At 55.5% G+C, this 18,233-nt stretch overlaps 1 protein-coding gene across 3 annotated transcripts; it reads right to left on the bottom strand.

Moving 5' to 3' along the window:
* Positions 1–311: 311 nt before the first annotated feature.
* On the bottom strand, positions 312–18,007 carry GDPD2 (glycerophosphodiester phosphodiesterase domain containing 2). Of its 3 annotated transcripts, none has more exons than XM_048319296.1 (16): positions 17,954–18,007; positions 8,875–9,023; positions 7,701–7,804; positions 7,534–7,627; positions 7,242–7,301; positions 6,798–6,896; positions 6,317–6,410; positions 5,743–5,888; positions 5,167–5,249; positions 4,508–4,655; positions 3,762–3,977; positions 2,754–2,905; positions 2,261–2,408; positions 1,946–2,028; positions 1,408–1,507; positions 312–1,169 (listed from the first exon to the last, which is right to left on the bottom strand). In XM_048319296.1, exons 2-15 carry the CDS (start codon positions 8,986–8,988, stop codon positions 1,411–1,413), a joined length of 1,638 nt encoding a protein of 545 aa, XP_048175253.1. In that variant the 5' UTR covers positions 8,989–9,023; positions 17,954–18,007; the 3' UTR covers positions 312–1,169; positions 1,408–1,410. The 3 variants fall into 3 exon arrangements, with proteins under 3 accessions (XP_048175253.1, XP_048175252.1, XP_048175254.1); XM_048319295.1 differs by lacking the exon at positions 17,954–18,007 and adding an exon at positions 11,642–11,811; XM_048319297.1 differs by lacking the exon at positions 17,954–18,007 and adding an exon at positions 11,642–11,810 and having other exon boundaries at positions 1,479–1,507.
* Between the last annotated feature and the right edge of the window lie 226 nt (positions 18,008–18,233).

The following is an 18,233-nucleotide window of genomic DNA, read 5'->3' as shown; positions in this document are numbered from 1 at the left end:
CCGCCGGCACCGCCTCCGGGAGCGCCCCGCGCCACCGCCGCTCTGCCCCGCGGGCTCCGAGGCCCGGCCTGCGCCCCGGGAGCCCCGCCCGGCTCGGCCTCCCCTCCCTGCCCGCTGCGCAGGGCCCGGCCGCCCGCCCCGGTTCCCCGTGCCGTCAGTGGGTGGCACGGAGGCGACGCGGAACGAGCCCGCCCCGGGCCGGTACCGTCCGGGCTGCGCCGGCTCCTTCTCCGGGCCGGCAGCGCCGCCGGCAGGGAAAAGTGCGGAACGGAGGACGCAGGCGTGCCCGCCGCACCCCTGCGGGCTCTGTCTGCCGCTCCTCTGCTTTATTGACATAAATAGACAGCAACAAGTCAAACTGACACGATACCCCTCTCCCTGTTCAAGGCCGTGCTGCAATGTGACCGATGCCGAGTCCCACCGCTCCCTCTGCTGCCTTGGAGCAGCAGCAGGAGCGTGAGCGCGGTCCTGCCAGCCCCTGCCACCCACCACCCCCAGCCCTACTCCTTTTCTCTCCCGAGCAACAGGCATTAACTGCTGCATGGAGTGCCAGGACCCTGTCCCGTGAACATGAAGCCAGCAGCAGCCGGGACAGGATTTCTGTTCAGGATGGGAGGGTGAAGAGCTCGGCTTCTCCTTTGTCTTGTGACAAGCCACTCTGCACCCCCCTTCCTATTCCTCAAGCCATGGGACAGGGCAGCTCCCAGGGGAGCAGCCCTTAAACCAGGTGCCCCATCACTGGCTGCAGAGCTGCTGACAACAGGCAGAGACAGGACACCCCCTGCACCAAACAGCGACCCAAATCCCTGCTCCTGTCCAAACCCCAAGGGAGAGGCCTCAGCTCCAGCACTGCTGGGTAAATATTCTGCCCCTAGGCAACTCCTGCAAAGCTTTAGTTCCTTGCTGCCAGTGGGCAATGAGAACCCAGTTCCAAGTCTTTTCAGCTGAGGGCAGCTGTGCACCATGAAAAGGAGCAAGGAAGGCCAAGGTAGAAGGGAGGCTCATGAAGGAGTCTGAAAAGGAAAGGAGCCTCGAAGCTGGCCTGAGGAGTGCTCCCTGCTTGAGCTGTGCAGGGCTCTGGCCGCCCTTCCCCACGGCTGACGCAGGCAAGAGGGGTCACTCTTGCATCAAGCTGTTGATCTTTGTGAGCAGCACATCCGTCTCAGACTCTGAGGAGACAGAGAAAAAACCAGTCATTGTGGGCAGCCACCATCCCGCAGCAGTGACAGGCAGAGTAGCCTGAAAAGCAGGTTTGAGGATACTTGGGGGATGTGGGATTCCCTAGTGGTGTCCCACAGGGCTGTTTGTTAAGGGCAAGACAGGAGGAACTCCCTGGGCTGGGATTCCCTTCCCTCCCCCAGCCATCCCAAACCACTCCGTCACGTTTGGCTGAAGAAAGCTGCCTGCCTGTTAGAAAAGAGTCCCACAGGCAGAGCCTGGCTCCAAGGGAGGGAAGCTCTCATTCCGTGTGCACTCACCCGCTGGCTGTCTTCTGTGGGAACATTTCCTAGGAGATGGAATAGGATCGATGTTAGCATGCAAGTCTGGTCTCACCGTTCCCTCCCCTGAGCTGCCAGCTGGAGGCTGTGGGGCCCCGCAGTCCCAGAGGGAACTGCTCTCAGTGCGTGCAGCACTGGTAAAAAGGAGCAGGATCAGGATCCCCCAACCTCAGCCCACCAAGCCCTGGGGTGCAGAGTGGGCTAGGAAGCGTGAACTAAGGCATACAGCAGCTCGAGGCAGGGTCGGGGCAGAGTTTTAGCTGCTGCCTGGTGATAAAAGCTGCCTCCACACACTTCTGTCTTACTTAGCCAGACAGGAGAGGACCTGCCCAGGATCTGAGTCCACAGAGGGTGGCAGCAGGTTTAGATCTGCACCAGCCACCCAGGGCACACTACAATCTCCCCAGACAGACCTGCCTGGGGAGGGGGAAGGGGATCAAACCTACTTCAGCAAGACGAAGGCCCAGATGATGATAAGGAAGGAAACGCAGTCTACAACGATCCAGATCATGAGGTATGTGCTGCTGGGCTGCAAGGCAATGAGACAAGCCATTGAACACCAGCTAGGGATGGTGTGCTGTGGCACAGCCCTGCCTGCTGTGCCACCAGTCCTTTTTACAGGGTCACATGTTCCCATGCCAGTACAGCGGTGAGCAGAAGTCACCCTCCAGGCAGCTGCACAGGGCTGCTGCAGAAAGGCACCCACAAATGCCTGCCACACAGGGCTGTGGGGCAGGGTGAAGGATGGAGGGGTCACTTACAAGCAGCCAGACAGGGTGTTTCATCTCCTTCAGCACCTGGCAGGCGTTGGTGGTGACAGAGCTCACCCCTGAGCACCACAGCACAGAGAAGAGCCAAGGCTGGTTCACCACATACAAGTTGACAGAGATGTTGTCCTGGCGGTACTGCCTGCATGGGACAGCTGAGGTCAGAGTAGGAGACAGGAGGGTGCCACCACACTCTGCACAGCCAGAGAGGGCTGTACAATTGGGATATGATCCAGCACTTGCAGCCACACGGAGCGACTGTCTGGAGATCCAGACCCAGGGCAGATTTGCTGGCAAGGCAGAGGACAGAGGACTGCAGCCAACTCCATCCTCTCTGTACCAGCTCTGCCATTTGTGCACAAGCCACGCACCCAGCCCTTCCCAGCAGCACACCAGCACTCAGCCTCAGCTGGCCCTCACCTCTCTTGGTCCTTGGGACAGTGCCCAGACCTCCGTAACTCCCAGGCACTTGGGAAAGGGTTCTCACCTGATCTCCTCAGAGCTCATGTCCTGGTAGGGCAAATTGACATGCAGTACTGGCTCCTTCTCATCCTTGAGTCTCTTCCGGCCGTAGACTTGCTGGACACCTGGGGCCTGCTGTTTGACATCTTCCCTGAACCCATCTGGAAGCCAGAGGACCTAGGGAAGAGCCAGAGAGCACATGCAGAGGAGAGGTGCTCCAGAGAGTTTGCTCTCTTCCAATATTCCCTCGCAGGTCCAGGCACACATGGCCTGCTTAGACAGCTGCTTCCTGCCCCTCCATCTCCACACTCAGCTCCTCCACGAGGATCTCAGCCAGGACAGTCTCCTAAGAGCTTGCCCTAGCCAAGAAGTAAGCACAACAGGTTCCACTGAAGGGAGAAAGCAGTTCCAGCCTAGGAAATCTGCAACAGTTAAGTCCTTTCTGGGTCATTTAAAGAGTCAAGAAGTGAATCTATTTAGACCCAACTCTGCAGCAAGAATGCACCTTGGATCAGCACTATAGTAGAAGTCTTTTCTACATCCCTTCCTGCTCTGCATTCCCAAAAGGCCAAGAAAGGTGATTTGAGTGCTGATTCATCCCCTACGGGCAGCACATATCCTGTGCTGCAGAGGTTGGAGGAAGCATAAAGGGAACACAGGAGGGTGCAGCAGGAGTCCAAGAGCTGCAGGGAGAGTTGTGGTAGAGTGTGGGGAGGTGGCATTGTATTCCTGCTCGTGCTTGGCAGTGTTGGTCCCCTCCCTAGACTGAGTCATTGTTTACACACCAGGGTGCACAGTGCTGGGAAACCAAAGTATTTAGAGGGGTCTGAAGCTGTAGGCATTAAACCCTAATTATTGGCAACTTCTCCCAGCTAGAGAACCCCACAGTTGGGCAGGGCTGCCCAACAGGGATCACACACGGGGATGTGGTGTATGGGGTGTCAGGGATGCTCTGTGTGGCTGGCAGGGCACCTCCCACCAGGCAAGGGTGTGACAGCAGGGCCTGGCAGGGGTGGGGTGGTGACCAACTCACCTGCTGCAGTGGGATGCCTGACTGTAAAATCACTCCCAGGGTGACATTGACAAAGTTCTGGTAGTCACTGTGGTTCTCAGGCCGGAGGTCGAACATGATGGAGATGTTGCTCTGCTTGGCTGCCTCTAGAGCCTGTTCCAGGGATGGGACCCTCTGTTTGGTTGTCTCATTGCGATCAGCAGGGGAAAGACTCTGCACAGTGGGAAATGGCCTCCGCTGCAAGGGGAAGAGAGGGGCAGTCACCACAGGCAGACCACCTGTAAGCTTCCACATCTCGAACTGTCTCTGACTCTCAGCTTCCTACACTGGCCTCTCCATGTGCTCTCCAGTGCAGACAGGCACAGGAATCCTCCCTGTGCACATCCATCGGGCACCTCTACCCTTCTCCCCACTAACAGCAGAATTCAAGCAGTCCCAACACCTGTGGGCATTCAAAGCTGCTCAGCAGTAGTTAGTCACCTTTGGGGAAGAGCCTGGCCACGGCTGCCTTCAAGCCCAGGCAGGCTGTGCAGCTCAGAGCAAACACGAGACATCCCCTCTCAAAGCAGCCTCCTCCATGACTCAGCTGAGGAGTCAGAACAAAGCCCAGCTTGGGGCATAACCGCACCCAAGGGATTTGTGCAGACTTCTGCACCCTGTCCAGGTGTCTGCCAGGACCAGTGCTCCAGAGGGAAGGTTCTGGAGCCCCAGGGCAGAGCTAATGCTTCACCCCATTCCTGACCAACCACCCTAAGGGCATTCCTGACCTCCAGAAACCAGCTGCCAGCATCCAGCTGCTGGAGATCTGTCCAGTTGAAGGCAATGCTCTGGGCAGCCCTGTCAGGGAACACAGCCTGCACGTTGGTGGTCCTGGTGAGTTCCTCGTCATGCATGAGGAATGGGACCCCGTCAGCACTGGCAAAGGAGCACAGAGGAAAGCCATATGTTGCAAGCTGTTCGTTTCTTATCCCTGCCCTGGCATTTCTACCCCCTCCCAGCCACCTGCTAGAGTAACCGCCCACCCTTATTCTACTTGTGGCCCTTTACACAAAAGTGTGTACCTAGAGACCAAGCCAGGAACCGAGTAGCTTCCTGCTCTCTAAAAGAGCTGTCCCAATAACAGGATTACATGAGATGAACTGGAGCCAGGGTCTGTTTTCCAAGCAGTACCCCTCCCCCGATGGAGCCTCCCTCCCTGGAAGGCAATCTGCATGGGGAGGACAGAAACCCAGTACCTCTCCCAAATCATTGGGACACCAAGCTGGAGCCAGTCCCATACTGGGAAGGTGGGAGTGGCAGAGCCCTTTGAACAGGGCTGCATCCAAATGCAGGCTGTATCAGTCCTCCAGGCGTCTTCCAGAATGCCCCCTGCGGGAGGTGACATCCCAGGATACACAGACCCCTTCCTCCCTCTGAGCACCTTTACCTCACCATGACGTCTGTCTCGAAGACTTGCACATCACACTCCACCGCCTTGTGCAGTGACATGAGGGTGTTCTCGGGGGCCAGCTGGAAAAAGGAATGGTGTTAGTGCAGAGAGCATGGGCAGGATGGGGCAGCAGGCAGGCACTCAACCCGCCTGGATGCGCCCAGCAGCTTGGCTGAGCTCTAGGGCAACCACAGTGAGACTGGGGTGACCTGGGCATGGTGGGGGATGGAAAAGGACAGGGGATAGAGCCAGAGCCTGCCTCATCCCTGCTTCCCAGCCTACACTACACAGCCAGGCTTTCTGCTGGGAGTCACGTGCTCCTGGTCCAGTAGCGCTCAGGAAGCAGCTCTGTCCTGCAGCTGCTGCACCTCCCTCCTCACCCTGTGCTCACCCATCCTCCAAGCCTAAGCTGCCCTGGCTGCTGTGGGGACCCCACTGTTCTGGGCTGGCCAGAGCTTGTCCAGGCCTGTGGCCACAAGGATCTGTGCCCTGCAGCCAGGCACAGCCTGGCTTTTCCTGGGGGAGCAGCCTGCCCCACCCACCCAGACCACTGCCAGGGTGCTGGTCACTCACCATGGGTGCTCCTCGATGGCCAACTAGGGCTGGCTTGGGGGGAAGCTGGTTCTCCTCCATGATGCAAGGGGAGGTGATTCCCAAGGGAGCCAGGTATAGTGCAATCATCGCTGCACAGTACACAAGCAGCAGAAACACCCTGAGACCTGCAGGCAGACAGAAGTTAGAGGGGATGAGGTACAGAGGAAGAATTTTTCAGGTCACTAGGAACAAGCCAAGGCCGCTTCAGCTGGCATTAACCTGTCATTGCCCTAGGTCAAACATTGCATCCCCAGCCTCAGGAACACTGCAGATTTATTCTTGGCCCACTACGTGTCCTTGCATCCTAACTCAGCACTTCTGCAGCACTCTGCCACCTGTAGCCCTCCCTCAGCTGCAAGGCAGGGAGGGTTGAAGTTGCAACAAGGGCCGGTCATGAGAAGCAACCAAGAGCAGGCATTCCTACCACACTGGGGACCTGTTCCCACTGCACTGGTGCTCCCTGAGCACCACTCTGCCAACGGTGCTGCTTGGTTGGGTGGCAGGAAGCAGGGCACCAGCCAAGGTGACAAGAGGAGATCTTGGAGGGGATTACCTGTCTTGCGGGTGCGGTAGATGAAGCTGGCCAGGGGCCAGGCAAGGAGCGTCATTCCCCCCACAGTTCCAATGTGCAGGAAGGGACCTGTTGCCTGGGGAGGCAAAAACAAACGGGGTGTCAGCCAGCACCAGTCCCCGTCCCCAAAATACACATGGCTCCAATGCCAAGGACCTGCCACTGCAGCCAGTACTGCTGGAAGATCCACAGTGCCAGGGAGGGAGGGACAGGCTCCTGGGGGACAGAAGAGACTCCCTGCTCTGCTCCAGCCACCATTCATCAGTCTGGTGGCAGCTGCTCCAGGCAGGACTGCAAGAGCAGAAGGAGCACCTTGCCTAGCCAGGCAGCAGAAGTCAAGGGCTGGGAATTAACCCCCAGTGTACACAACCATGCTCGGGGCTTCAGTCAGCACCCTGCAGCTCAACCCCACAGGCCAGGCACTGGGTGCAGCAGGGGAGTCCCTGGTATCAAGGTGACTCACCTGCAGGGAGACACGAGCGCTTTTCCACTCCTCCGCCCACTTTATTCCCAGCCCTGTGAAGGCTGCAGCCACCACCAGGGCAGTTAGGATCAGCAGGACCTGTGGGGCAGGGCACAGGGCAGTTAGGGGAGCACACAGCATCTTGCAGGCTAGGCAGAGTCCTCTTCATCCCTTCCTCATGGGCCCCTGCAAGCCTTGATACCCCACTTTTCCCATCTGGGTTTCCAGCTGAGCTCTGTGCTCGATGCTTTGAGCACTGGGAATATTCCCATCCCAGAGACATGTGGCTGAGGAACTGACAGCTGCAGCCCAGCTCAGCGGAGACACACAGCCACTTAGTGGGGTCACAGCAGCCATACACAGCCTCAGTAGGCTGGTCCCAGCTTCTGAAGGTGCAAGGGCAGCCAGGACAGGCACCACCTCCCTGCACTCCCAGTCTCTCACCTTGTGCACCCAGTGTAGCTTCAAGGGCTGGCCGCAGAGCTGCAGGCACAAAGCAAGGACCTGCAAGAGCAAGGAGCTGTCAGAGCTGGGCTGTACCCCACACCTCAGCCCTCACAGGCCACTGGACTCAGCCACAGAAGCTCGGGCCCCCTGGCACAGGCAGGATCTCTGGCCGTGCTCAGGCTGACCCAGCTGCAGATGCTGCAGGCTCCTCCCAGCTCTGCCCAGGGCACGGCAGCCTGTGCTCAGCACAGATCCATCCCCCCAGCCCAGCGGGATCAGGAGGGCTCACCAGCAGCACAGACGAGTAGCTGATCAGCACAGCCGTAGCTATGAGCAGGACCTGGGACCAGTCTAGCCACAGCTTCCTCTCCCTGAAGATGAATCTGCCAGCAAAGGGGAGCGTCAGAGAGGCAGGGGTGACGTGAGGAACAAGGCTGGATGTGGGATCCTACTCACTCGTTGAAATTGTGGAAATCATTGAGGATGATGATAGCGAAGTAGAGCCACACCAGTGTGAAGAGGAAGACGCAGAAGAGGAAAAGGAACCAACTGCAGTCACACTGGAAGCCAGAGATGAGAGTTATACACACACCTTCAGGGCACCTAGCCCCTGGCCAGGTTTCTGAGACCCCTGGTATGAGCCAGCCAGCAGCGGGGAGCACAGGGGGTCACAGCAGGCACTGGCCCAGGGGTGCAGGCACTGAGCTGCCCCATGGAGAGGGACCAGAGCTACCCTGGCTGGCTCTTTTAGCTGGACCCACGCTACAGAAAGATGGATGAGCATGTCCTACAACAGACTAAAAGTCTGCCTATGCTAGGATGGGGAAGATGGCCCCTGTGAAATCACTGCCTCCTTTCCCATGCAGCACTCCCTAGGAACAGGCTGGGACTTTGGACATAAGAAGGGACAGGGAGCAAGGTCCCATTCCCTTCTAGCTGGATGATCTGTGGGCTGGGCAGAGAGGGGTGCAGTGCCTCAGAACTCCCCTTGCCCTGGTGAATCTGCAGACTGCGTCCAGCAACATTGTCCCCAGCCACTAGTCCCAAGTGTGTAGGGGAGGTGAGGGGTGCCACAGGTGCCAGAGGGACACCTAGCAACCCAGACTTATTTGTACATTCCAGGCAAGACAGGACAAGCAGCAGCAGAGCCACTCCCATGGGAGTCGGAGACCTCAGAGAATCCCAGGGCCCCACCACTCCCAGGTTACAAATTGCGGGGGACACCCTCCTGGTGGGGCCACACCCAGCCCAGGAACTGTGTCTCCCACGTGCCTGGCCAGGTGCCCGGACCTGCTGCCACACTCAGCCCGAGGGCTCTGCTCTGCTCCAGGAACGTGCAAGAGCTGCAGATGCACACTAACGCTGCTCTACCCTTCTTGTCACCCAGCAGGAACACAGCTCTCACCTTCTCACTGCTCCAGGCTAGGGCAGACCCTGGACAGCGAGGGTGCCAGGTAGCATCCCAGCTCTCCTGGGGCTCGGCCCTGGGAAGCACGAGCACCAGCAAGAGGTCAGCAGCTCAGTGTCTGGGCTGACCATCCCAGCCAGAGCCCTTCCCCAGCCCAGCCACCACTCTGAGACTCCCACACAGGGGCTGGCAAGCCCTAGGTCAGCATCACTCAGGTATCACCTTGGTGGTTCTCAGGCCCTTCCTCTTCTCCTTCTTGGCAGTGATCCACTGGCAGCTGTAGGGGCAGAGCAGGCAGGTGGCACAGGTAGAGCAGCAGCCAGGGGGGTCTGCCATAGCAGCAGACTGTCCCAGAGCAAAGGTCAGGTGTCCTGTGGGGGATACAACACAGTGTGTTGGCACAGACCTCCCTACACACTGCCCCCACCCCACTGAAGCATTTTGTATCCAGGTACCCTGGCAGGTGGCCCAGAGTGCTGGGACATCGTGGGGCTGCTGGTTGTGTCCCCAGGCAAGGCATGGTGCCAGGGAAAGAAGCAGCCCAGGGTGCAGCCCAACCTGTTCAGCAGGCTGTGCTGGGACCCTTCACCCAACAAACTGGGGCATGCCTGGAGCTGGCAGGGAGCAGGGCCTGCTCCCCAGCCCAGGGTTCAGCACTCTGCCTGGGAGCCAGGACCACTGTGCAGGCTCCATGGGCAGGCAGCCTTGCCAGTCAGCTTGACAGCAACCTCGCACCCAGGCTTCCCACCTGCAAGGACTGTCCAGCCCCATGCCACGGCCTGGGGCTCCTGTTTGCAGCTGGGGGTACATGCAACAAAGTTCCCGTTCTAAGTCCAGGTCCTTGCTGATGCAGCACCATCCTGGTAGTTCCTTATCTCAACCTGCACTCCAAGGAATCCCAAGTGTGGCTGCACGAGCTGCAGCTGAGCAGGCACTGGATGGCTTTGGTCCCAGTGCTTATGGGGGGGATGTGGGTGAGAGGCAGTTATGGGGGGAGCCCATTTCTACAGTCACGGAGATCCAGGCTGGGTGCAGGACCACCTCTGAGTTCCCCAAGCACTGGCAAGGGGAGAGGGCCTGGATGCTTTGCTATGATCCCCAGATTCCTGGTGTTTGGCTGGGAGATGCAGGGACCCCAGAACGAGGTATCCCTTGATCCACCCAGAGAAATCCCATGTTTACTATTTCTTGTCCTGTTGTGGAGATGCTCCTCCTCCTCACTGCAACCTCCCCAACAGGCCAGGCACATTATGCAACACTATCACCCTGCAGATTAAGCCTGGCTCTCATTTCACTGTGACCACAGAGCCAGGCATGAAAGCCAGCTGACCACATCCTCCCAGCCACATCCTCTCCAATGCTGGAGGCAATGGCATGCCTCGTGGAGCTGTGTCCCACTTCAATCTGGGCTGTGGAGAGGGGGAGCAGAGCTAGCCCAGTTCCTCCCAGGCCCAGCCAGCCAGACCAGAGTGGCTCTGGCATGCCCTAGCTGTGGCCAAGGTCAGCGTGGTCTCCCCCTGTAACAGGGCAGCACCCCAGCCTGTCACCTTAATCCTAAATACCAGCACTATGGGGGTCTCCAGGGCTGGGATGCAGAGCCCTCCCCAGCACCCACACAGAGCACAGGGTCACGCACAGGCAGGTACCACCCCAAGAGCAGGACCCCATCCCTGGCCAGGCAGCTTCTGCAGGCTGGGGGACATCTGGGGGCTGCCATCAGCAGGTCCAGCCAGCCAAGGCACAGAGGATGATGAGCAGCAAAGCAGAGCCCAACATCTGCCATCCCCTCTACCTTCTAGGGACCAGACCAGCAGCTGTGACCTCCTCAGTGATGGCACTGAGGGAGTCAGCCTTAACACAAGTACAGGAGGGTGTGGAACCAGATATTTCCTTTCTGATGCCCAGGGGCTCTGGCTGCAGGCCCCTACCCCTGCTATCACCAGAAGCAGAGCCACCACTTCCACCAGGGATCAGTGGGTTCAACCAGCCTCCACTTGGAGTCACCCTGTCCCCTGCCACAGCTCACATGGGCAGAACACTGGTGTCAGCAGCTGCTGGCAGGCTCCCACGCAGGGTACACAGTACAGGAGTGGCGGCCGTGGGCACCAGCTGTAATTCAGCACTCAACTGCTCCAAGGGACTGCTGCTGCCAGGACTGGAGCTTGGCAGAGAATGGCACAGGACTGGTCACGAATCTACCCCAACAGTACTGTCCGGAGAGTTTGGAGGGGAAATGCCACCCCGTTCTCCGGCTCAGAGTGCGACTGCAGCAGTAGCATCAGTAGTTATGGCGCAACACCCCTGGCGCAGGGCACAGGTCCCAGACAGAGCAGGGCTGGGTACACATCAGACCCAGCTCAGCTTCTGCTCCGGTTCCAGTGGGAGAGCAGCAGAGTGGGAGCTGGGGGTCCATCACGGCTGAAGGACCCCTCCTTTAGCTCCCACCAAACAACCCCCGCAGCACGCCACAGCCCTAGTGTGGGAGGCAGAGGGAATCTGAAGGGGTGACAAACCCATTGCCACAGTCACACGGCAGCATATGCTGGTAGCCTCACAAGGACCTCCATGCCCCAGGAGTGCTCGCACAGGACAACCTGGTGGCCATGAACAGGTCAAGATCCCCTTGCCCTGGTGTAGCCCAGCCAGCCCAGGCTGTGTGCCACGGGCAGGTCAGCAGGAGCTGGTGCCTAACCACGCTGTTCCCTTTCCTCGTAGGACAGAACACGGGCTCAGCATGGGGCACAGAGTGACCCAAACCAGTAAGAGCAGCACAGCCTGGCCCAGATCCCCCACTCTCAGTCTCATGCCCGGGCAGCCAGCCCTGGGCTCCCCGTTCCTGCTCTCCAGAGCGTGGGAATAGCGCGGGCAACCCCCTTCTTTCCCCCTCTCAGCTTCCCGCAGAGCCGGGATGATCACCCCCTCCCCGTGCCGCCCTACCAGCGCAGGACAGCATCCCCACGGCCGGGGCAGCCACGCCGGGACAAAATACCTGCTCCCCACGGACGTCGGGCTCCCGCAGCTGGGCCAGGTGAGCGCGGGGCTGGGCTCTCCCCGGGCCCATGCGTGCCAGCACTCGGCTCCCGCTGCGCTCACACCCTCCTGGGTGTGCCCCCGGCCCGGCAGGTCCGCACAGGCCGGCAAGAGGCGGGCAGACTGCGAGCGGAGCGGAGCGGGGCGGGGGGCCGGGCTGGGGTCAGGGCGGGCCCCGCCGGCTCCGATGCCGCCGCGGGGAGAGGGGGAAGGGGCCCCGGGGCCGTCACGCGTCGCAGCGCAAAGGAGTTTGCAGGCAGCCCACGTCCAGGCAGACGGAGACTCCAGGGAGAGCTCCCGGGAGATGGAGGCAGAGCTTCGTGCATCGCCGCGCCTTTGAGCGAGGGGCTGTGGGAGCCCCTGGGACAAAAGGGACTTTTCCCTTCCCGGCAGAGGAAGCCCGAACAGACACATCCCGGTCACCACGGCTAGCTCGGCTGACACACCGGGGCATGCTTTGAAGGCGGAGGCACAGAAGTAAAAGTGCTTTCTTGCCTTGAGCCAAGAGAAATGCTTCCGAAGCAGTACATCTGAACTTTGCTAAAGCAGCAGATGAAAGGAGGCTCCAGACAGGCCTGATGGCACCTGAAGATGGATGGGCTGATGCCTTCCATCTTCCCCCTCCCTCCCGGTGGCACAGCACAGCTATGTCCCCCCCCCACCCTCTGCTCCAAGTCTCAGCTCCTGTTGAGCCAGGATGCACGATGGGCACTCTGAACTTTCTGCGTCACTGAATTGATCTGTCACTGCCCGGGATCTCAAGGGACCCCTCTGATCTTCTGCCACTTGCAAAGGACCTGAGAAAGCTGATTTACAGGGAGGTGATGGCATTCTGCAGTGACATAGCAACTGCCAATTTAGGCAGAAGCCTCAGCGCGTCCTGTTCCACACTACTGTTGACAGCTTCGGCACAACTCATTGAACAACTCCATGAAATGTGCTGATTAAGGTCTTATCAGTGGAGGGTCTGGAGCGCTGCAGGAGAGTTTGTGCAGGAACACCCATTGCTCTTACTCCCAAAGGAGTAAGCTGAAAGCATTGCAATGGCCAGGAGTACCCCTCGGACAAGCAAGCAGCCCTGCACCCCAGATTTTGTCAGCTGTGAGCAGTTTGGCAGTGAGTTTCACCTCCTGCATCCGTGTGTTCTGCCGACTCTGACACAGACCAGCTGCACACGGAAGAGCAAAGCCGTGGGCACGAGCCTTCCCGGTAGACCTGCGCCCCAGGAAAACCCCTGGGATGCAGAGAGCCCATTTTATGGGGTAGCAGATTCACTGTCAGGGATTGGGTTGCAGGTTTTAAGGAGATGAAGTGAACACTGAAGTGAGGTGAAGGATCACTTAAGCCAAGAAACATCTTAGTGTGTAGGGCAAAACCGAGCATGAGTAGAGACTAAGGTGAGACTGGAGCAGGGGAAATTGCAACAGAGCTGCGGGAGATCCAAAAGCTGTGGATTTTAGTGGTGCGAGGCAAAGCTGATGGAAGAGGCGTCCCGAGCAGATAGAGCAACGGGACAGGCAGCTCCCCAGGGGACTGGCCACCGTCTGACCGCGCCGGGAGGGAGCCTATTTTTTGGGGGTGGGCAAGCTGTTCCCGCCCGGCGCTACGGAGGGAGCCCCATCCCCGGGGACCGCCCCGCGCCTGCAGCGGCTCCTCTGCCCACGCGAGGGCGGCAGCGCGGCCGCTCCGCTGCGCTCCCGCAGCCGCTCCCGCCCGGCACGGGGTGCTGTGGGGACGGGCAGCGGCGGTGGGGCCGCTGGGCCATTGTCTAATCCCCGCCACGTGAGGCAGCCCTGTTGAGGCAGGGCAGCGGCTCGTAGCCGTGGCTGTGAGGGGCGGGAGCCATGCTGGCTACTGGCGCGGCGGGGCGAGGGCCGCGCGGGCACTGCCGGTGCGTGGCCACCAGGCGGCGACCTCGGCCCGCGCTGCCGCCCCGGGAGCGCCCGAGGTTCGGGTCTGCCCAAAAGGCCGGGGATGTGACCCTAAGGACGCCCTAAAGGCCGGGGATGTGACCCTAAGGACGCCCTAAAGGCCGGGGATGTGACCCTAAGGACGCCCTAAAGGCCGGGGATGTGACCCTAAGGACAGGGCTGAGTTTATGGGTCCTACCCAAAGGACAGGGCTGAGTTTACGGGTCCTACCCAAAGGACAGGGCTGAGCCCAGGGGCGCGACCCAAAGGACAGAGCCGAGCTCAGATTTGACATGCAGAGGACAGGGCTGAGCTCGGCGGTGCAGCACCGAGCCCATCAGACCGACATAAACACGGGCCTCCTCAACATCCACTGCCCTGCCAGCTCAGACTGAGCTCCAGGAACCAAGTCACAGGTGAACAGCTAAAGCTAACGAGCAGAGTGTATAATCAAGCTGGCTTAGCTCTACCCATCTCACCACGAAGTCAGAGGCACCAGAATTAGTTGGGAAAAAGACAGAAAATAACGTTCCTCTCAACACAGTTGCGTGAGCTCACACACAACATCAAGTGTTGCACTCATGTAAATTGAGTTTGTGTCCTGCCTTCACTTGTGAAGGTGCATCTGTGGGTGTTCTTTTAGATTATGGCAAAGTGATAAAAACAAACATGGAGAGGAATGCTCTAAGAAAGGAAAGTTACGTCAGTGTATTACAGCGCAGCTGAAGTTATCTCCCTAGACTCTGAACTTGGGCGTAGAGAAGGTATTTTCAACATATTTAAGTGACTTAATGGCTTCATGTTAGGTTCCTGTTTGTCCACTGAACTGGTCATAAACTAGTCTTTTCAGGAAAAAAAAGCAAGCCATTGTTTCAGTTACTTCTGTTTTTCACCATACTGCACACAATCTACAAGAAATACTGCTTTTAAGTTTGACTGTTTTAGGGAATGCTTTCCCTTCATGTGATCTCCCATAGGACCCAAGACCAGGAATAAAAGGAGAAGGCAATACAGGTTTCTATAACATTATTTCACACTCTTTCAGCTTGTAATAGACAACAAAAATTCAGAGTATCACCATTTCTCTGCTGTCAACACTTTAAAAGCCAGTGGCACAGACTTAGGCTTCCACCTCAGCTAGTAGCAGACCTACATAAGCAGATAGACCAAGGCAAAGATCTCCATCATGAATCTAAAAATCACTGCTTGCTGTTAATCTGCAGTAATATAGTTTTTGCTACAGTTTGAAGATGTTCTGCCTTGTCACATTAATAATTAAGTTGTTTGAAAGAACTAATCAGACAACAAACAGCCTGCTTAAGGGGACAGTGTATGATCATGGCACTAGTCTCAGTAATTTTTTTTCCTAAAGGCCAGAAGCTTGTAAGGAATTAAAGTATGAACAAGCATTGAATTAAAGATGAACAAGCTTTCAATCAGATTTTTTTTCCCCCTCCAGAAGTGGACTAGTTAAGGAGATCAGGAATGCAGATTGTGAGAGTATTATTCATCTTGAAAAAAACCTCTGTGGATGACTGTACTTATTTCAGCTCTTATCATGGAGTTTGTATGATACAAGGCAAATCACTTGACCCAAACTTTTCACGGGTGGTCCTTAAAGGTTCAATTTCCTGAATACTTGAAAACAGCATGGGGCAGATTTTCAGGAGTGCTAATCATTAACTGTTGTAATTGAGAGCAGTGATAGGAGCCCTGAGGATCAAATGCTAAGGAGTGTTAAGAGTTCAAGCTGCACAGTAACAGCAGATCTCAGGTTGGGCACTGTACCAGTGCAGTGTTTAGCTCCCTGTTTTCATAGGAATCCAACACCCCTCAAGGGTTTCTGGAGATACATTTATTAAGGTACAGAGAACACAGACTTTACAAGGCCATCATAGATTATAGAATCATAGAATGGCCTGAGTTGGAAGGGACCTTAAAGACCATCCAGTTCCAACCCTCCTGCCACAGACACCTTCCACCAGACCAGGTTGCTCAGAGCCCCATCCAGCCTGACAGATTCTTCCAGGGATGGGGCAGCCACAGGTTCTCTGGGCCATCTGCTGGAGCCTCACCATCCTCACAGTGAAGAAACTCTTCCTGACATCTAATCTAAACCTGCTGTCTTTCAGTCTGAAGCCATTCACCCTTGCCTTGTCACTTCACGATCTCCTGAAAAGTCCCTCTCCATCTTTCTTGTGGGCTCCCTTCAGGTACTGGAAAGCCACAGTTAGGTCACCCTAGAGCTGCCTTTTCTCTAGGCTGAACAACCCCAGTTCTCTCAGCCTTTCCCCATAGCAGAGCTGCTCCATCCCTCTGATCATCTTCATGGCCTCCTCTGGACTCACTCCAACAGGTCCATGTCCTTCCTGTGCTGGGGACCCCAGAGCTGGAGGCAGCACTGCAGGTGGGGTCTCACCAGGGTGGAGCAGAGGGGCAGAATCCGCTCCCTCCCCTGCTGCCCACAGGGCTTTTGCTGCAGCCCAGGACACACTTGGCTTTCTGGGCTGTGAGTGCACATGGCTGGCTCATGTCCAGCCTCTCCTCCACCAGCACCCCCAAATCCTTCTTGCCAGGATAAGCAACAGTTAATATGTTCAGTAAGTTTTATACTACAAAATACAGTTAGGAAATAACTTTTTAGTCATGTCATATCTAAAGCTAAAAACAAACAAAAAAAATTCAAACAGGCAAGTCCTTCTTTCATTAAAAAAGTTAATTATCAGATGCTGATATTTCCATCTGAGACCTGTCTTGTAAGGCATACATGCTAGGCTTCATTCATTATTTCAAGGACAAAAATATTTGGTTTTGTTCACATGTAGCTCTTTCTTTTTGGAACTTGAACTAGTTTAGAATTTGAAGATGTTTATCATTTGTCATTTCCTAATTGCCTTATTGCATACTTAACTGAAGTCACACAATAACAAACTGAAGGCAAATCTCAAGTATTCAATTTAGGATGCAGCAGAAGATATGTTCACAGGGTATACTCACATGCAATTCTGCTCTTAACAGCATATCTTTGTGTTTAGTGTCACCTATACAAAGGAAGTCAACTAATTTAATTATAGCACAACTGTTTTTTGTAGTAAGTCCATTTCTTTTATAAGGATATTTAACTCTACTGGAAGTTAAACTGTAGGCATAAATTACTGAATGTGGCAACACTGATATTCTGTAGATCTGGTTTCACTTGCTCTGCATTGAAAAGCACTTGACCAGTCGTCTATGTTATTTTCTGATCAATATTTGTGGGTTTTTTTTCCAGGAAAAAAGATGAGATTTACCTTGTCAATAAAACAGCTTATGTGCCACTTACTGCCATCGCTCTAAAACAAAAACATTGGTATTTAAGGTTTTTAATGCTTATTTACTAATTTTAAGACATTATTTTTGCACTGGGACAAGCCTTTACTGTGGAGTGTTTGCTCCTGCCACACATCTAATTTCTGCTCAGAGTTATAGCTACTATAGAACAGCATTTTCCCCCCTTTCAGCATGTGAAAGCAGCTGCAAGATCACTGTGTTAGGTCATGCTGCAGAACACAAAATTGATTTGGTGCTTGAGCTGCCTTTCTCTCCTCATGGTTTCAGAAGCCTCCCCTGAAGTCATTACCCCTCACTGATATTACTGTGAAGCCACAAACTTCGTTACAGCATTAGTGGGGAGCTGGCAGCTGTCTAGGTAGAATACGACCCTGCATCAGCATTCATGTCAAAAGTAAGCTTAAGTGCTTAACAAGGAGAAGCTCAACTCTCAAACTACAACGAGGACCTGTTAGGATACAACCCAAGCTGCAGAGCACCTTACTCACTTGCTTTGTATTAAAGTACTGATAAAGCCCCTGGTTGAGGTCAGTCCTTGCTCAAGGAGCATCCCTTCTGATGCCCTATGAGTCTTACCACTCCTGGGATTCCATCCTCTCTGTAAATCCAGGCAGAGAGAACAAAGTCCTCTTGCACACCTATTTTACTATCACTTTCTTGTTCTCAGCGAGCTCATTTGAGGATAAGTAACACTTCTGTGAGTCACAGTGTGCTGCAGTCATTAATACTCCCACTGTACTTGCAGTGCTATGTGTTTTTTCTCTTAATACCTACAAGCTGTTGTTATGAGACAGCTTTGCAGAACTATTAGAGCCCGTCATGTAGCCTTTAGAAAAACAATTAATTATATTAGACACTTCTATGAAAGCCACTTTCCCATGCCTGTAACTACATTCAGTGCTTTATAGTAACTGTAAACTACTAAATTAAACACTAAGACTGAAAAAAAAAAAAAAAAACCAACCCAACAACAAGCACAAAAAAAGAAGCCCCCCCCAGATGAAGAAAAGACCCAAACCAGCCCCACTTACCAGGCAGAAGCACCTCCTCGTTTCACACTCTCTAGTGTATAGAAGCAACAGCTGTTTGCCATTGCCAAATTTATAGGAGCAGCCTCCAGAACTGTGCTAAGGGTGGGTTTATATAAAGGGCCCTGGCTAGGGAGTGGTCAGCAATGTGGTGGAGTTGTGGGGTTTATATAGCTTTAGGTGGCTGGTGGTGTAGCTATGTTGCAGTGAAGTCAGTATGTAGTGTTGCTGGAAGAGAAGTAGCTTTTATTTACAAAGATAATGTTTTGGGTCTAGAATAATT

Source organism: Corvus hawaiiensis, chromosome 14 (assembly GCF_020740725.1).
Source record: "Corvus hawaiiensis isolate bCorHaw1 chromosome 14, bCorHaw1.pri.cur, whole genome shotgun sequence".
NCBI classification, from domain to species: Eukaryota; Metazoa; Chordata; class Aves; order Passeriformes; family Corvidae; genus Corvus; species Corvus hawaiiensis.
This window is presented reverse-complemented; position numbering and strand designations above follow the sequence as displayed.